We start from the raw sequence: 20,119 nt of genomic DNA on the forward strand, positions 1-20,119 counted from the left end.
AATTTAGCAATTACGAAAGATAGAGGAAGTAGTAACAATAAACCAACAGATCAATATACAATCATAACAGTCAAATATAGACAAACGTGTCTGTTAGAAAAACACTCCCACACTGGAAGGGTGGTGGTGTTCTCCCAGACATACACTGTGGTAGCTTGGCTCGAGTGGTCAGGGGTCAGGCACCGTGCTAAGCATACGTCATACCCACACAATAACCATGCGTGCATCCGTTCCAAAAACGACACTACACCTCAAAAATTATACTGAAAATATATCTCTATCTTCTCTTCTCTTAGTTGCTGATTAAATAAATAATAATACAATCACAGTACACAAGGCTTTTCCTGTGGAAGGGTAAGTCAAATAAATAATACTTCAACGATTCAATAAATAAGGTAGATCATAAATAATCAAGGCATAAATATAAGTGCATTACATAAAAGGCAATTAAATATTATGAGGCCATAAATACTGCGAGACAATAAATACTGCGAGACAATAAATACTGCGCGACAATAAATACTGTGAAACAATAAATACTGTGAGGCAATAAATACTGTGAGGCCATAAATAGGATGAATACAATAAATACAGTGCTCTCAATAAATAATAAAAGCCAACAGTGACACTTGAAAATCAGTTCACATTCCTGAGGTACTATGGGGTGATTTGGCCCAATCCCAGCTTGTAGAGTTTTGGATGACCTGAGGGGTGTACTACCTGGCTTGGACAAGGCTGAGGCCTAAACTGAGGTAGATCAAGGGGGAACCTAGAGATCTGGCTCTCCCACACTACACAACCCCTCTGTATTAGTCTCAGCTCACCCCTGGCACTATCAAGCTGGTTCTAGCAACTCTCTAGCCTCTAGGATGGTCTCTTAGGGCTTCACAGGGCCTTAGGCGCCCTCTATTCCACTTACTGCCCTTTTTATGAAGTTCCGATGCCGCTGGAGTCGTGTCGACGCCGTGAGGCGGTTCCGGTTCGATGTCGGCGGCCTCGGCTCAATGACAGTTCTTGTCGACGCCGGGAGGCGGTTCCAGTTCGATGTCGGCGGCCTCGGTTCGATGACGTCGGGCGGTCTTGGCTCGATGTCGACTTCGGGCGGCTCCGGTTCGATGACGTCGGGTGGCCTTGGCTCGATGTCGACTTCCGGCGGCTCCGGAGTGCGATCTCCACTCCCGACCTCCGGTGCTCCTTTCCTCAGGTTCCGGCGACTCCGGAGTGCGACCTCCACTCCCGACCTCCGGCACGCTTCACCTCGGTCTCCGGCGACTCCGGAGGGCGGACTTCACTCCCCCGTCGACGCCGCACACTCGACCTCAGGTGACTTCCTCCTCGACCTCTGGTGTCTCCACGACCTCCGTCGGCGCCCTCTCTCGACCTCTGGCGGCTCCGGGTACGACGTCTGCTTTCCAGTCAGCGCCGCTTCTCCACCTCGGGCTCCAGGTCTCCAGGCTTCTCGACGTCGGACTTCAGGAAGTTACCAGTAACCAGGTCAGGAACTTGCTGTTCTTTACTTTTAAGGCCTGTTCCGGCTGTCCAGGTCCTTAAGATGGTTTTTCTTGCTTTCTCCCACACAGGGCTCCAGGCTGGGCTCAGTCAGCAGGGACTAGTATCAAGGGTGGGTTTCTGGACCCCACTCCAGGCACAAGTTTCCACCCCTGTTGCCTCACTCCTTCCTCCTTCAGTTCTGTGCTCCTCTCTCTTCACCAGTCAGGTGCCAACTGCCAACTCCAACTGCCAACCTGGAGATGCCTTCCCAACATTCTAAACCTGCCTCACACTGTCACAGGGTTCTGGAATGTTCTGGAAGGTGCTGGTAGGTTCCAGTGATGTCACAGGTGACAATGGGTGGCCTCCATTTTGTGCTCCAGGCCCTCAGACAGAAGTTCCAGGGGTAGATAAAATGCCTCCCTGAATCTGCATCAATACTAAAAAGTCTGGTGGTTCCCAAAAAGGAAAAAATACTAACAGGGTTTGAGGCAAAAGTGGGACAAAATAAATAATGATGAGGAGGGACCACCCAAATTGCTGACAGGTCTAACACGCGTCCCCCCCAGCTGAAAGTGGGGAGAGCTACCCAACCCCTTGGGAGTTCTCATCACTAAGGCGGAAATACCTTGAGAGACCGTCTGCATTGGCGTGGTCCACTCCAGGCCGATGTTCCACCTGAAAGTCCATTCCCTGTAGGGAGATAGACCACCTCAACAACTTGGGATTCTCCCCCTTCATCTGCATCAGCCAACGAAGGGGTCTGTGGTCGGTCTGAACTAGGAAGTGCGAGCCGAACAGGTATGGCCGCAACTTCTTCAGAGCCCATACCACTGCAAAGGCTTCACGCTCTATTGCACTCCACTTCTGTTCCCTGGGAAGTAGTCTCCGGGATAGGAAGACCACGGGTTGATCCAGACCCTCTTCATTGAGTTGCGATAACACTGCCCCAATGCCATGTTCCGATGCATCCGTCTGGACAATGAACTCCTTGGAAAAGTCTGGGGCCCGTAGGACCGGGGCCTCGCACATGGCTTGCTTCAGTTTTACGAAGGCCTGCTGACAAGCCTCCGTCCAGACTACCCGTCGAGGTTGCTTCTTGGACGTAAGCTCCGTGAGGGGGGCCACGATGGTACCGTAACCCTTCACGAAGCGGCGGTAGTATCCGGTGAGGCCCAAAAATGCTCGGACCTCAGTCTGAGTCTTGGGGGGTTCCCAGGCCATGATGGCCTCGATCTTCGCCTGGAGGGGTTGCACCGCTCCCCTACCCACCAAGTGTCCAAGGTACACTACCGACCCCTGCCCGATCTGGCACTTGCTGGCCTTGATCGTTAAACCAGCTTGTCTCAGGGCCTGGAGAACAGCTTGCAGGTGACGCAAGTGATCCTCCCAGCTGTTACTGAAGACGGCTATGTCATCCAGATAAGCAGCAGAGAAACTCTCCATTCCAGTGAGGATCTGGTTCACCAGACGCTGAAACGTGGCGGGTGCGTTCTTGAGCCCAAAGGGCATCACACAGAACTGGTAGTGGCCATTGGGCGTGGAGAAGGCTGACCTTTCCCTAGCTCCATCAGTCAAAGAGATCTGCCAGTACCCAGAAGTAAGGTCAAAGGTACTTAGATATTGGGCAGCTCCCAGCCGGTCAATCATTTCATCCGCCCTTGGGATCGGATGAGCATCAGTCTTGGTTACTGAGTTCAGTCCCCGGTAGTCCACACAGAACCTCAGTTCCGGTTGGGCACCCGGTGGTGCAGCTTTTGGTACTAACACCACCGGACTGGACCAGGGGCTGCTGGAAGGTTCGATCACTCCTAGCTCCAGCATCTTAGTGACTTCACTGTTAATGCTGGCCTTCACCTTGTCTGACATCCGGTAGATCTTGGACTTCACAGGTGGGCTGTCTCCTGTGTCCACGTCATGGACGCACAGGTGAGTCCTACCCGGAACAAGGGAGAACAACGAAGAGTACTGTCCCAGGACCTGGCGGCAGTCCTCCTGCTGTTCAGGAGTTAGGGATGGGGAGAGAATCACTCCCTCCACCGACCCATCCTTCTCTTGAGACGCAAACAAATCGGGGAGAGGCTCGCTTTCCACGTCCTCTGCTCCGTCAGTCACCATCATCAAAATGACTTCGGGCCTCTCGTGGTGGGGTTTGAGGCGGTTGGCATGCAGCACCCGTAGGGGCTGACGAGGGGTCTTAAGATCCACCAAGTAGGTAGCCTTACCCTTCTTCTCCAATACCTAAAAGGGTCCTGACCAGCGATCCTGGAGGGTGCTAAGCTCTCCTGGTTCGATCACCCACACCTTCTGGCCAGGCTCCAACTCCACCGGGTGAGCGTTGTGGTCATACCACGCCTTCATTACTGCTTGGCTGGCCTCCAAGTTCTCAGAAGCTTGCTTCCACAACTTAGCCATTTGGCTTCGGAAGGCCAGCATGTAGCTCACCACGTCCTGGGGAAGCTTTCTGGGAGTTCTTTCCCATCCGTCTCTCACCAGGCTGAGAGGTCCACGCACAGGGTGCCCGTACAAAAGCTCGAAGGGGCTGAAGCCCACTCCCTTCTGTGGCACTTCCCTGTAGGAAAACAATAGACAGGGTAGGAGGACGTCCCATTTCCTCCGCAGGCTTTCAGGCAGACTTCTAATCATGCCTTTCAAGGTTTTGTTAAATCACTCCACCAGACCATTGGTCTGGGGGGTGGTAAGGAGTTGTGAACCGGTAGGTCACTCCACACTCCTTCCACATGGCCCGCATGTATGCTGACATGAAGTTGGTCCCCCTGTCGGACACAACTTCCTTGGGAAAACCCACTCGGGTAAAGATTCCCATCAGGGCCCTAGCCACAACAGGTGCTGTAATGGTCCTTAGAGGTATAGCCTCTGGGTACCGTGTGGCATGATCCACCAAAACCAGGATAAACCTGTGACCAGCTGTAGTAGGCGGATCTAATGGACCCACAATGTCGATGCCCACCCTTTCAAAGGGGGTGCTAACGACAGGAAGTGGTTCCAGGGGAGCTTTCAGCTTCACCCCTGTTTTCCCACTGGCTTGGCAAGACACACATGTCCGGCAGTAGGTATCGGACGACACTTTCATCTGAGGCCAATAAAAGTGTGGGACAAGACGGGCAAAAGTCTTGTCTTGCCCCAGGTGTCCTGCCAATGGGATCTCGTGAGCCAACTCCAGAAGGAAGGCTCGATAACGTTGAGGGACTACCAAGGCTCGTGACGATCCATGTAGGGGTGCCTTGGGTTCACTGTAGAGGAGGCCATCCTCCCAGTAAACACTGTAGTTCCCTTCAACGTTCCCTGCTGCCTGGGCTTCGGCCTGACGCCTCAGTCCCTCAAGGGTAGGGCACTCCCTCTGGCCCTGGCAGAATTCCTCCCTGGTCGGGCCTCCCTCCACGTGCCACTCGGCCGGGATGGGTAGGTCCTCCAGTTTGGTAACATCCCCCACCGCGGACTCCTGGTCCACCACCTCCGGTGGCCTATCCGTCACACGGGGCGCGGATGCCGAGGCAGGCTCCTCCCGTCCTCGGTTCTTCCCTTGATCGGCAGCTGGCTGGGCCTTTGTTCCAGGCTCCAGCCTGAACGAACTCCCTCTCCGGGTAGTCGCGGACCCTGTGCTCACACAGGCCCAGACAGGTGTACCCAGCATCTCAGTGTGAGTCCGGTATTCCACCTCTTTCCAAGCATTGTGCTCCATGTCATTCCCTAGCAGACAATCGACTGGCACGGCAGGGCTTACGGCAACTTGAAGTGGACCTGCAACCCCTTCCCATTCAAAGGGAACCTCGGCCACCGAATAGTGGCCCATTCTGCCGTCAGCCATCGCGGCAGGGTGGAGTACATCGGGAATCACCTGCTCTGGAGACACCAGTTGGCTACGCACCATAGTCATACTGGCTCCTGTGTCTCTCAGAGCCTCCCCCCTTTGGCCGTTGATGGTGACCCACTGCCCATACTTTATAGTATTTGCGGGCACCTGGATCTTAGGAACCATCTCCCGTTCTCCCAGGGACACTAAAGTGACACCCGCCCACTCCCTTCCCTTAATTAAAGGCATCTCCTCCCCGAGCACTACACTAGCTACTCCGGGGGCCTTTCCTCCAATGGGAGGGGGTGGTCGTTTTGGGCACTTCGCATCTCCCTTATAGTGTCCAACGCCACCGCACTCGAAGCAATGGACAACCCTTGGCTGCTGACTCTGGCCAGGATTAGGGTTTCGGGGTGGGTTAGCCCTAGGGGTGAATCCTGTTCCCTTACCTTGGAAATTATTTTGGGGGCCTTTGGAGAACTCCTTTTTCTTTCCCCCCCCCTCCCCCCCCCCCCCCCCCTCTTTCTTCTGGGGGGCGCCCTGTCCGGCCTTTTGAGTATCCCCTCCAGTCCCCCTTGTGGACACCCGGGTACTAGCCCAAATGTCCGCCTCCTCAGCAAGCTTCCGGGGATTGGTCAGCTTGCTATCCACCAGGTGTTGACGCAGCTCAGGGAAACATTTTTCGAGCAGGTGTTCCTTCAATACTAAATCAAACAACCCCTCGTAGTTCCTCACTTCACTGCCCTGAATCCAACCCTCTAATGCCTTCTTTGCATAATCCAGGAAGTCCACCCAATTCTGTGTGCCCAGTTTGTGGCTACCCCGGAACTTCTGTCTGTATTTCTCGGGTGTTAGTCCAAACTTTCGTATGAGTGCCACTTTCATGGTGGGGTAGTGGGTCTGCTCATCCTGCTCTAGGGCCAATAATGCATCCCTACCAGCTGGAGGCATGTACCTGTACAATCCCCCTCCCCAGTACTTCTCTGGAACCCCATGGGCCCTTAATGAGACCTCATAGGCCGCTAGCCACTTGGCAATATCGTCGCCCACACCATAGCTAGCCACTATGTCTTTCGGCAAATAGGGTTTGGGTTCCCTGGTGAACTCTCTTTCTTCGCTGCCACCATTAGGAATAGGGTGTGCCCCGACTCGTAGGATCTGGAGATCTATCTCCCTTAACCTCAACTCATGAGCCATCCTCTGTTCCTCCTTCTCTTTCTCCAGCCTTGCTAAGTCCCATGTGAGCTGTCTTTTCTCCCTCCGGTCTGTTAACTCCACTTCAGACAAGCCACCGCTAGAGGCACTGCTGCCCTTCCTAGAAAGTGTCCTGGGCCCCGCTAACAGGTTCCCCACCTCAGGTTGGTACAAACCAGCTCCCTCACTGTCGGGCTCTCTATCCCTGTCCTCCTCCTCAGCCTTGCTTTCTCGTCGTGCCTCCCCCCAAGCCCTTAAGCTGGTTTGGAGTGCACCCTTCTTTGCTCCTGGGGGACAATACACCCCCTCCCGCTGACAAAACTCCCTGAGTTGGGCCACAGTGTACGTTTCTAAATTCTCCAGTACAAACTCCATCTTGCCCACTCAGGTCAGAGGACAGTTCTTTGCAGAAGCTATGCAGGGGGGTACCTTTTATAATACCTCCTCCCACCACCAGAGTAAATTTGGAAAAAAACAAAAACTCACAATTAGGAAGTCCGCTTGGAGAAAACTCCCGGTGTAGGCCTATGGACTACCCACAGTTATTGTCGAGTATACGTAGGCACAGCTCAATCCCACCACTGAACACCAATTATGTTAGAAAAACACTCCCACACTGGAAGGGTGGTGGTGTTCTCCCAGACATACACTGTGGTAGCTTGGCTCGAGTGGTCAGGGGTCAGGCACCGTGCTAAGCATACGTTATACCCACACAATAACCATACGTGCATCCGTTCCAAAAACGACACTACACCTCAAAAATTATACTGAAAATATATCTCTATCTTCTTTTCTCTTAGTTGCTGATTAAATAAATAATAATACAATCACAGTACACAAGGCTTTTCCTGTGGAAGGGTAAGTCAAATAAATAATACTTCAACGATTCAATAAATAAGGTAGATCATAAATAATCAAGGCATAAATATAAGTGCATTACATAAAAGGCAATTAAATATTATGAGGCCATAAATACTGTGCGACAATAAATACTGTGCGACAATAAATACTGTGAAACAATAAATACTGTGAGGCAATAAATACTGTGAGGCCATAAATAGGATGAATACAATAAATACAGTGCTCTCAATAAATAATAAAAGCCAACAGTGACACTTGAAAATCAGTTCACATTCCTGAGGTACTATGGGGTGATTTGGCCCAATCCCAGCTTGTAGAGTTTTGGATGACCTGAGAGGTGTACTACCTGGCTTGGACAAGGCTGAGGCCTAAACTGAGGTAGATCAAGGGGGAACCTAGAGATCTGGCTCTCCCACACTACACAACCCCTCTGTATTAGTCTCAGCTCACCCCTGGCACTATCAAGCTGGTTCTAGCAACTCTCTAGCCTCTAGGATGGTCTCTTGGGGCTTCTCAGGGCCTTAGGCGCCCTCTATTCCACTTACTGCCCTTTTTATGAAGTTCCGATGCCGCCGGAGTTGTGTCGACGCCGTGAGGCGGTTCCGGTTCGATGTCGGCGGCCTCGGCTCAATGACAGTTCTTGTCGACGCCGGGAGGCGGTTCCAGTTCGATGTCGGCGGCCTCGGTTCGATGACGTCGGGCGGTCTTGGCTCGATGTCGACTTCGGGCGGCTCCGGTTCGATGACGTCGGGCGGCCTTGGCTCGATGTCGACTTCCGGCGGCTCCGGAGTGCGATCTCCACTCCCGACCTCCGGTGCTCCTTTCCTCAGGTTCCGGCGACTCCGGAGTGCGACCTCCACTCCCGACCTCCGGCACGATTCTCTTCAGGTTCCGGCGACTCCGGAGTGCGATCTCCACTCCCGACCTCCGCACGCTTCACCTCGGTCTCCGGCGACTCCGGAGGGCGGACTTCACTCCCCCGTCGACGCCGCACACTCGACCTCAGGTGACTTCCTCCTCGACCTCTGGTGTCTCCACGACCTCCGTCGGCGCCCTCTCTCGACCTCTGGCGGCTCCGGGTACGACGTCTGCTTTCCAGTCAGCGCCGCTTCTCCACCTCGGGCTCCAGGTCTCCAGGCTTCTCGACGTCGGACTTCAGGAAGTTACCAGTAACCAGGTCAGGAACTTGCTGTTCTTTACTTTTAAGGCCTGTTCCGGCTGTCCAGGTCCTTAAGATGGTTTTTCTTGCTTTCTCCCACACAGGGCTCCAGGCTGGGCTCAGTCAGCAGGGACTAGTATCAAGGGTGGGTTTCTGGACCCCACTCCAGGCACAAGTTTCCACCCCTGTTGCCTCACTCCTTCCTCCTTCAGTTCTGTGCTCCTCTCTCTTCACCAGTCAGGTGCCAACTCCAACTGCCAACCTGGAGATGCCTTCCCAACATTCTAAACCTGCCTCACACTGTCACAGGGTTCTGGAATGTTCTGGAAGGTGCTGGTAGGTTCCAGTGATGTCACAGGTGACAATGGGTGGCCTCCATTTTGTGCTCCAGGCCCTCAGACAGAAGTTCCAGGGGTAGATAAAATGGCTCCCTGAATCTGCATCAATACTAAAAAGTCTGGTGGTTCCCAAAAAGGAAAAAATACTAACAGGGTTTGAGGCAAAAGTGGGACAAAATAAATAATGATGAGGAGGGACCACCCAAAGGGCTGACAGGTCTAACAGTGTCCAATTGACTATCTTAGTCCAAAGTGGGAGTATGGATGATCTGATCTCACTGAAGTTCTATGGCAGGGGGTCACTAAAGTGGTTGTCGTATTTCAGTTCAGCAAGAGGTTTGAGAATAGTGCTTTCATCCAAAGAATAGGCTCCAAGAAGCGTTGTTTTTGGGGGGTGAGAACTGGAGCGGCGGGGCACACCAAACCGAGGAGGGAGGGTGATAGGTGGTGTGATCAGTAGGTGACCCAAAGCAGAACACAAATCGGATTCAATCTTTGGTGTCTTTTCACGGAAGTAGGCAGCAAATCCCACAGTTAGGCTCTGGACGGGGTCCCGCTGAGGGAAGGTTAGGTTGACTATTCGATTGAAGCTTGATGAGTTCCATCTATTTTTTTCCATCGGTTTTTGGCTTGCTCTAGTTGGTTTCTGAAGTAACTAGCTTTAGAGAATCTAATGTGTTTGTTATAGATATTTCTCAGTGATCTCAGCTGATTGAGATGTTTGAGGGAGGGAGAGGATCCCCACAATCGTTTCGCTAGTCTCAAATTTCGTCTTTCTGTATTTAAACTACCACCCACACACACACACACAACAGGCTGTAAGCCTTCTTATTGAATGTTTACCAGTGGTTGCAAAGCTTGTATTTCACAGAAAATACATCTGACTGTGAATTATGGGATATAATTCAGTCTTGAATTCATTTGCAGGATATTTAGCCTGCATGAACAAATACAAAGTTAAACAGCATTTTTTCCTTTTTATCACTGGTAGACCATTAGACAGTGCATGTGATCAGCTTACCATTTGAGGTCCATCCTTAACAGACATCTTCTAGTAAATACTCTGCAGTTTGTGAAGAACATTTTAATTGCAGGACCCTGTCATCAAAAAGTTGTACTGTCCCATATTGTACTTTTTCTTTCTTTATACGTCTTGTTAAACCTACTATATAGTCCACATGCTATGAAAGAAAAGCACATTTTAAAATGCATGTTTTTAATTCCTTTACAATGCGCTTTGCGTTTAAAATTTGATTTACAAGTATAGGAGAGTAGGATCTGCTTCTTGTAGTTAAGCTCACTTTTTGCTGATGTTTCACTGTTTTCAACTTAGTCTGGCTGGGATCCTGCTATCCAGGACCCCAGCCTAGCTGCTTTCTCTCTAAAGTGATTGCATGTACTGCAGAGCCCCTCTGCAGCCTTCGGAACCTCTATTCCGGGGTTGTTTGTGATGCAGCCTACCATATACTCTAAAGTACATTATAACCTCGCGGTAAATGCTAACTTTAAAACGGCTGCATGGAAACATGTCGTGTTTGGTGTCAAACACCTTAGAATCATACCTCCGGGTATGATTCCACCCTACTAGAGGGAGAAATATGACAGCACCGGTACACCCAGTACCAGCTTTACAAACCCTGGCATCACAAAATGGATGCTGCCAGCCACAGACACGAGTCTGCCCTCCTGCTGCTGGACGAAACTCCAGCAGGGGATGGCTGGACAATAGGTTTCCTGTCACAGGGAGGTGTGACCACCTCCCAGACAGGCTTTAGTGTATTTGGGCTGGGTGGGTGCACTCTGAGAGTGCTTTGATGTCTGCACTGGGGGCACATTTGGTGTCCCTGTGCATAGTCCAGCTCAAACCGGTTGCAGGGGCTATCAGCCCCTGCTCTGGCACTAAACTGGACAAAGGACATGGGTGTAGCCACCCCTCTGTCCTGACCCTCCCATAGTTGGTTCCCCAGAGTTTGTCCCACCCCTTCCTTGGGTATAATGTAGGAACCCCTGGCTACAGGACTTTAGATTTACCTGGGCGAAATTCTGCTACAGAAACCAAGTACATCAACCATCTACACTACGTTGGATGACCAAAGAATCTCCCTTGGAGTGAAGGAGTTACTCCCCTGCAAGGTAGGCACCAAAGACGCATCTGACCGGTTTGCATCTACGCAGCTCCTGACAGACTCCGAAGATTTTGCAACACAGGAGGTGGGTTCCTAAGCTTCCCCGAGGCCGACCAGTGCTCTCAGCAAACCTGAGACCCGCAGCCCTCGTGGGGACCGTGCAACTTGAACCCCTGGACACCATGCACATTTGCAGCAGCATATGCTTTTTGGCGATCCCTGAGGCTGTGCTTTGGGCAACTTGTAGTCCAGACCCCGAGCAGTGATTCCTCCGAAGATTACTGGCCTACACTCCACGAGTGTTCCGTGGGCTGGTATTTAGTGATTCCTCTCGAGGTCCTTTCGCGATCCCTGGTCCGTCGACCTGTGGGTCTCCGAGAAGGGTACTTTAACTTTCAGTGGGCTTTCCTGGTTGCTCCAGACGTGGCTTGACTCTCCATCGCTTGGGGAGTCCACAGGACCTTGCTGGTCCACACCGAAGCATCTTTTCTCTGACCGTGTGGGTTGCAGTTGCCAGGGCTTGTTGGTCTCCTATCCGAACACTGACCCCCCAGCACTCGACATCCTTCGTGGGACAGCTCGCCTGCGGACTGTGGTCGTAGTCGACGCCTCCTGGTCCCCGTGGCTGCAGAGTCCAGCTTCACCTCTTTGCACCTGAAACACCCGATATCGGTGGGTATTCGTCTGTCGTGCCCCAGGTCACTGGCATGTGACCCAGACTCTATCCCCTGTGCTTTTAGGTTCTTCTCCGCTCCGATCCAGACTTGGATCACACCGAACACTATTCCTCTTCACTGCAGCAGCACTTTGCAGCATCACACCATTGAAACCGACAAAGATACCCGACACCATTTGACACCTATGCACCTGGCTTCCCTGGGTTAGGTAACACGAGTACTCCGGTGCTCACATGGGTGCAGGCCTTAGAACCTTCTAAGTTTGAAAGGGTTTGCTCCACGTCCTCTCCTAAATGCTCCTGCCCCCTCCCACTGGAGAGCTTTAAAATTCCAACCGCGACTTTCCCATAGGGTTGTACGGAGCTCGCGGCTGTGTTCTCACGCTGCACGCGTCCCCTGTGGGTCTCCTGTGTCACTACCTTATGTGGTTTCTTGGGGTCCCAGCGATTCTACGTGCTCTAGGCACTGTCTAGTCAAGTCGTGGTTGTTATACCACTTTCTTAATATATGGTTTGGTCTCCCCCTGGGGCCCACTGTGTATTGTGCTATTTACTGTCGTTCTAGTGCTTTAATATTGTGTATCTTGTTCTCTAATCTTATAAAGAGGTTAGTAGAGAGTGTTTAGTAATAAATACATATATTATATATACCTTGTGTGGTTTTCCTTTCATTTGGTCATTCAGGAGGTTATAATCTGGTAAACTAAGCTGCTTTACATTCCTTCGAGACTTAGCCTGAAGGCTGCTCTCCATAGCTACCAGTAGGATAGCTTTCAATAAAGGTTGTCTTTAAACTAATCATCCATAAGGGTTGTTTAGACTGGTACAAGGGGCCCACTTTAATTAGTGGTCAGCATATACCAGGCCACCTTCTCACAACAAGAATACACATTGTTGCATAAAACACATTTTAAATATTAGCACATTACCATCCCTAAAAACACGTCTCAAAACGGTGACTGATATATCTGCAGTCTCAGTCAAACAAGGAATACTAAAAGGATGTGCTCAGTGTACTAAAAGCAGTTAAAAAATCGTGTAATATAAACAAAATAATTAGTAATATGTAATATGGTCCTGCATTGCGTTCTCTGGGTTCAGTTGACATTAGTAAACCACTCTGCCTTATAGTTTGTAAACATCACTAGAACCCCTTGAAATGAATAATACATTAAAGGCTCATTTTGCCCTGCTGCAATCACAGAATCAAGGAAACTGTCAGCCATGGTTTCAATTTCAGTAGCTTATTGCACTTTGGAGGAGTTTTGTGGAACTAGTCTGCTCACAGCAAGTTCCACAGGTTAGCATTCACACACGCAGTCCTCTCCAGCTATCAGGAAATTCAGAACACCGAAGGGAGATAGGTTCAATAGCTTCCGTCAGCTCTGGCAACCCCGCAGATCTGTAAGGCCAGTGAGGATAGCCAAGTCAAATTCAAGGCTATATTGGGGGCAACTTGGAACACACTTTGGAGGCAACTTGGAACACACTTTGGAGGCAAGTTCGTAAGATTTCACCTTGTATCTCTTCTTGTTTATCTCCCCTTAGGCTTCACAGTGATCAGCTTCTCTGCTTTCAGTCAGCTGGGCTATGGGTATGATGCTGTCTGTCAGGCACCAACTCTGGATCACAAAAACCTTTTCCTGTATCCTGTGGGGTGTCGCCGGGCAGTGTGAATTCTTAGAACACTGACTTGGGATCTTATACCTATACATGTACTCTATTTTCAGGCAGAGGTTGTGGGGTATACTCGCATGCAGGGGCATGCAGCTCCTGACCTTTTGTGTATTCCTCCAAAACTAGTCCAACCACAGATGTTGTCCTTTAGTGTCTACCGGAAGAAGGAGGGGCTTTGGGAATCTCCTGTTAAAAAGCCAAAAACCCAAGACAAAGGCACACTGGATGGAGAGTCCTTCTGCTACTTCTTAAGTTGTTTGGGAGGGAGGAGGGGTGAGACCGCTTTGGGGAAACAATGGAGCAGGACAGGTTCGGAGAGTAAGCTTAGACATCAGGGGGGCCCTTGCCCTTCTATCTTTACACACTGTACTCAAATTGAATGCAACATCCATGCACAAGTGGAATAAGCCATGATACCCAAGCGCAGAGGCTAAGTTATCAACCCTCCCTGTGCAAGCACTGGTTAAAAAAAAGACCTATGCAGCTACGGTAATCAGTCTCTGTCACTACAATAATGCCCGGTAAGATGACAGTAGTTCTACTCTGTAAAGCAAGGCGGCCTCTACATACCAGAATTCAGCTTTTGATCGCAACTCTTACAACAGTGGACCTCCAACGTAAATGCATAATGGTCATCTGCCCTGATTCCAAAAATGAAAAATAACCAGAGACTCACTAATTGAATAATTTAGGGCACTGATGTATGCTGTCCAGAGAGAGACCGAACATTCCTTTCTCAACACCCCAATGTCCTTTGCTTTTTAGAAAAGGCTGACAAACTGACTATTTTGGAGCCCCAGCTTTGATATTGCCAAGTGGACCTAATTTTTTTTCCAATCGTGACATCTATGACTACTGTAATTTTGTTATTCTAAAAGTCCGGTATAACAATTGCAGTACAGTGTTAGCAGTAATAAAACTAATGCAGATATATTTACACTTGTTTCTTATTTTGACCTACAGGACAAACACCTCGCGGAAATGGATGAGCTGTTCTCTCAGGTGGATGAGAAGCGAAAGGTAAGACGCTAACCTGTAAAATAAACATGACAAAATCCTATACCTCTAGCCTGTGCAAGCCTGCAATGTTTTTTTTATTTTTTGCAGACTAACGGAATAGTATTAAAAACTGTAGCAATCTAAAGCTGTAGTGCTTATGTTTGCCAAAATTATTTTTTTTAAATGACCCTTTGTTAAAAATAAAAAAATAAAAAGTTCATGAATACAGAGAGTGGCCCACTTGCATTGGCATTTAAATGGACTACATTTCAGGCGTAGGTAAACAAGTAAAATGTCTTCATTCACATTGAAAGAGCCAATGACTGAAGTAGACTGACCCATGTGAAGATAAAATGTGAATGACAGTGGTATACCTCAGTGAAGAGAAGCCTGACCGGAAGCTCCTGTATGCATTTATAAATGAGTATATTTTTTTAAATTATTTATTTGGAAAACATGAAGCTGGCTATTTCTAGGCCAGACGTAAAAAAGTCAAAAGTGGCATGAGAGGTGGGACAGAGGTGATTTTGAGGGTCAGATATCATGGAATTTGTATTGGACCGCTGCTTCCAGTGGAGAGAGCTAAGAGAATTACTATACGAGCTGCGTTTTCATAGCTGCTCTGAGTATTTTGAGGTGATTGAGATGGTGAGAGGGGTATAGAATCCCAGCACTGCCTTCTTGTGTGTAGATTATTTGTTCCAGATGGGTTGGGGGATTTGCAGAGGGATGTTAGTAGAATGTAGACCTTGTTTAATAGAAGGTGGAATATTCTGCTGCAGGAGAGAGGTTAAGATATTACTAACACAAGCGCTATTGGTTTCAGAGGCGTGATATTCCAGATTACCTATGTGGCAAGATAAGCTTTGAGCTGATGAGGGAGCCCTGCATCACTCCAAGTGGTATCACCTATGACCGAAAAGATATTGAAGAGCATCTACAGGTAAGTAGTTGGTAAATCTCATAATTGATCCTTGCAGAATCTGGAAAGCAGTCCTTCCGAGACTTCTGTAAATGGGCATGAATTGTACTGGGTGTGCAGGAAAAGGTATAACTGAAGGGACTGATTGGGTAAAAGCGCATGCATGCATCCTTGCAAGATGGTGGTCTGGGCCTGGTAACTGCTTGAGTAGCAGTAGGAAGGCAGAAGACTCCACAAGAGTTCAGCAGGAGAAGTGCAGAGAGCGATAACCCCAGCAGAGGATTACCTTTAGGTTCGGATAAGCAAAGGAAGCCTTAAAAAGGGAGTAAATACATTTACCTGCAATATTCTGCAGGCTGTCGTGGTCTTCCAAGGGAGGTCCGAGCACTACCCCAGGGCGACATGGGGGCCTTAAGCCCTTCTCTAGCCAACAGATTGGCTGAGAAAGGACAGTGTACCCTGAAAGGAAAGTAGTCTTAGACTACTGAAGGGACAGAGCAGGCTGTACAAAGGATCCGTTCAGGACAAAAGAGGGCCCCCTGATAAAATAAATGAAAAGCAACCCAGAGGAAACCACATTAACCATTTAACACAATGTTGGCTTCTCCCAAAAATTCAAGAAAGAAACTTCCAAAAATATTATTGAGGACCATAAATCAGACCAGTTCTGTTTATAATTTATTTTCACAATATATATTATTCTGGAATTTTACATTAATATCGCAAGAATATATGTACACGTGTTGTGTGAGCTCACTGCACTTCAGAATCAAAGAAAGGAAAAAAACACAATTCTATTATCACACTTTCAAGACACTCATTTTTCAGTTTAGAGGCCATGGTCTGTCATTTCAGCTTGAATATTTCACTGTGATTTGTATTCTGGTCTTGCAGTCCCTTCCTTCCATAGTATGAAATGTTTTCCCACGAGCTGGTAATCAAGAAAGTTGTATTGAAGTCTGGGGGCAATGTATTCACTTGGGTAGGAACACCTGTTTGTTGTGCATTTCCTGATCTCCATTATTGTTAGCTTCATCCAGAGAAATTGGTGGGGAGGGCTAAGGGCTCAGTGTTTATTAATAGACCAAGGTTGTAATATGCAAATAAGAAATTAGCTATGGATTGATATGGTAGGCCAGGGATTCTCTCTTTTTTAGCCTTGGCATAATTCCTGTTTACAGACCCACAGTTGACCTATTCCACATGTTGAGATCCTAAGAGTACAAGCTACGGTAATGGCAAGTAAAGAAAAGTAAAAATGGTTCGCCAGCTACGGGTATGTGCTAATTAGCAGAGTTTGGCTAGAGTGAAATGTAGCGCATATATAGAAGCTTAATGTGGGTGTGTGTTCTTTAAGGGTGTATTCTTATCTAGCTTTTTTTTTAATGTGTTTGGTTGATGCTTTTTGTGTTTCCCCCTCACCATTGTTTTTTTTCTAATCTTGCAGCGAGTTGGCCACTTTGATCCTGTGACACGGAGTCCTTTGACTCAGGACCAGCTGATCCCCAATCTGGCCATGAAAGAAGTAATAGATGCCTTCATATCGGAGAACGGCTGGGTAGAGGATTACTGAAAGCCTTGAGTCCCTGTCTCACATAGCACTTTAGCACAGCTGCACCAGTTGTGGCAGGCTAGGGCTCTCTGTACCAGAGACATTCTCAGTGAGCCCCCGGCCTGTACCATGCCTTACATGTTCATCTCCGGCTCCTGCTTGTGCTGGCCATGAGCTTCCCTAGTCCTCTGTCTAGGTTTCTAAAGATTGCATCTGCTGCAGCTGAAGAACGTGACATTGAAAGAAACCGAATGTGCAGAGAGCACGTAAGACACAGGAAGCTGTTCAAGGCTGGAATATGATTACATTTGCTTTCAAAGTGATAGCATGTTGGAGGAGTTACCCATTTTGTGTTGCTAGAGATTTTTTTTCCCTACTCCACAACTATGTCCTGTCTGGACGCATCACTACATAGAAGTATTTCTGCCACTCTGTCTTCTGAATCTACGAGTGTGCTTGGTCACACTGTCATGTCCTTACACCACACTTGGCCGTTCACGGGGCACCCAAATGAATGTTCTTCTGTAAAAACCTCGTCGGCGAGTGCTGGATGTTTCTTTTTTAAACTGGCGGCGGCCAAATATTAGTTGTGAAACCAGTAATGGGCTCATCTGCTTCCATCGCAAAGCGGTTGCTGAGAGGAATATTTTAAAATCGAATACTGCTTCCAAGACTGATGCCCATCATGTGAATTGCCACTTGTTAGGCTAGCCCTTTTGTACGGCTGCCGCATAATCCATATCAAGGAGCCATGTGCAGGGCTCGCTCACACCGGGGAAACGGTCATGAATAAGGCCGACATCAAGCATTGGAATGTAATGATGTGCCGGTTGGGTTTCCAGGTTCTCTGTGCATGTGGATACCTTCTGCAACAAATCCCTGAAAGCGGACTCTTCCAGACTGCTTCCTTCCCTTGACCATATAACTGCAGTTGTAGTTTTCAGTACTATCACATCCCTTCATTTGCGTTATGTGATTTTGTTTCAAAACGTTTCTTGGATGTTCACAGCTAATCTCCTTTCTGTCATGCACCCCCTGCACGTGCAGACGCTGCTTCAGCTTTGTACTCGTGGGTGCTGAACTCGCTTGTCTGCTGCCTGGGGAGTGAGCGGCAAGAGCCTTGAGTGTACAATAATGTGGAGGTAGGCAAGAGTCAAGCATGTTCCTTGGTTAGATACTGTTTGCTCATTTTAGGTCTCCTGTCAGTATCCTATATTGTAGCATTGCTTGCTGCACAAATAAGAAATGAGTTCGTTAACTGCAAACGTGTGTTCGTATGTTTCGATGACATCATGTCCGTAAATATAATGAACGGTGACTCAGCAAGCACGATTTGTACCTTGACACAACATTGTCTGATTATTTAGGTTGCCAATTAAAGCTGTTTGAATCAACATGGAACAGGTTGATGAGTACCTGGCATTTCCGTTACTATTCGCTGAATAAGGAAAGGAGCAGATTCCAGGCACCTGTGTTCAACACCCTACGTATTTGTAGTACAGATGTACTGATAGTTGTTACATGAATCCACATTCTTGTGTTTCACCATCCCGTGGCTTGTTATGCAACTGTCCGAAGAAGCGTATCGATACCTTATGGACATAATCTTATCAAATTAACTTGGGAATCCATCAAAAGTATGAGTGTTCTCCCTGTAACGAGACTGCATTAGCATCTTTGTTTTGCTGAGCTTTTGAGTGGCAGATGCTCGGGCCTATAATAAAGCATCTCTTGAAATACATATCACTGATACTGTTCCAATAAATGTAGACCCAGTTCTGGAGCCGTTGGTATTATCAGTGAGAGCATTTCATGTAGGACCCTATACAGCACCTCCTGAAATTCATAATTTAAAGTGTATGGAACCGCTTACAAACATGATTGTCTAGCATCTGTTTGTTCTCACACACCATTTTAATTGCCTGGCTGGAACTGCTTTCTAAAATTGCATTCAATAATCAAATGAATACTGTTCAAGTTGTCCTACTTTTTGGGAGTGGGTCCAAGTCCTTTCTAGAACAAAGATGTCGAACCACTAACTACCATTTTAGTTAAACTAAAAGTAAATGTTACCTCACTCTCATTTCCTACTAATCATGATTGCTACGTTGATGTCAACAATGGAAATAGATATAATTTCCCCAGTCCCAAGTTAAGGTTTTTAAATCTTTTATTGACCTCTTTCTGTGTGATATAGACTAATTTGTCTGCCTTTGTTACCCCAGAATTGGATCTGTCAGTTCGCATGCATTAAACCACAAGAGCTCTAAAACACATTGTATATTAATGCCCTTCTAATTCGTCGATGTACGCTGTATGTTCTTAAACGTATGTTTTAAAATTATAATGCTGGAGCTGTGTGGGCAACAGCAAGCTCTGTACCTGTGTTTATTCGGTTAAATATATATATTTGTTGTTTTCCTTATGTACGTCTGTCTTATGCAGTTTTCAGTTTGTAAAATAAAACAAGTGCACCACAGTCTACTTGCACTTACAAAAAGTAAATGTAGTGTCTTGCTTCCCTGACTTCAAATAATGTTACTTTCATGGTACTGGGCTTTGGGTTGTGGGGAATGCTTAAAATAGGGCACAATTTCCCCAAAATTCTACATAGTTTCTGGCATTGTGTTTTTTTTATCTCTGAGACAAACTGTAATTTGGTGTGATAAGAGATTTGCTTGATATCGCATCATACACGGTTTCGACAGCCCCCTGTTTCCACCCGCATCGCAATAGGAGTATTTGAGAAGTGTGAAGGGAGGACTGATTGTATAGCTGACATGCCAATACACTAATAAAATAACTGTGCAGTCAGGCTAGGTTAGGCAGAGTTGAAAAAAAAGGAAAATAGACTTGGTGATCCTGTGGTACTAAATCAAACCCTATAAACCCCAGAATGTTTGTTTATGGTCCCCTACGCAAAGCATAACTCAGACCACCTCACCATCCCCAAAATGTCATATTGAGGCAGATGTAATCACTGGTCATAATGCATATCATATTACCATAAACATTATTGCAACAATTTCTACACAGTATAATTTCTTTGCTTGAATATTTTATCTTTAAATTAGTTATGGTTTGCATAGCAGTCCATATCTGGCAAATCTCACGGTATTTTAGGTTTGCATTGCCATAACTGGCAAATTTAAGGGTATTTTAGGTTTGTATTTGGACCCAGACCGTAGCTTACAACCTGTGTTTAACAGGAGAGGCTAGGGTGAATGTGAATCTGAACGTAAAATCAATTTATTTAACTCGCCATGTACAACACACTACCAACACATTTCAACCACGAAGGTTCTTGGTC

At 47.9% G+C, this 20,119-nt stretch overlaps 1 protein-coding gene across 1 annotated transcript in view; it reads left to right on the plus strand.

Annotated features, from left to right (window-relative positions):
* The window catches only part of STUB1 (STIP1 homology and U-box containing protein 1), a 137,477-nt gene extending 118,163 nt beyond the window's left edge, over nt 1-19,314 (plus strand). The window contains exons 5-7 of the mRNA XM_085628156.1: nt 14,300-14,356; nt 15,162-15,278; nt 16,705-19,314. Coding sequence (XP_085484282.1) covers nt 14,300-14,356; nt 15,162-15,278; nt 16,705-16,830 — 300 coding nt within the window. The 3' untranslated portion in view covers nt 16,831-19,314. The remainder of the gene's footprint in view (nt 1-14,299; nt 14,357-15,161; nt 15,279-16,704) is intronic.
* The last annotated feature ends 805 nt before the right edge of the window (nt 19,315-20,119 follow it).

Source organism: Triturus cristatus, chromosome 10, assembly GCF_964204655.1.
Source record: "Triturus cristatus chromosome 10, aTriCri1.1, whole genome shotgun sequence".
Classification (NCBI taxonomy): domain Eukaryota; kingdom Metazoa; phylum Chordata; class Amphibia; order Caudata; family Salamandridae; genus Triturus; species Triturus cristatus.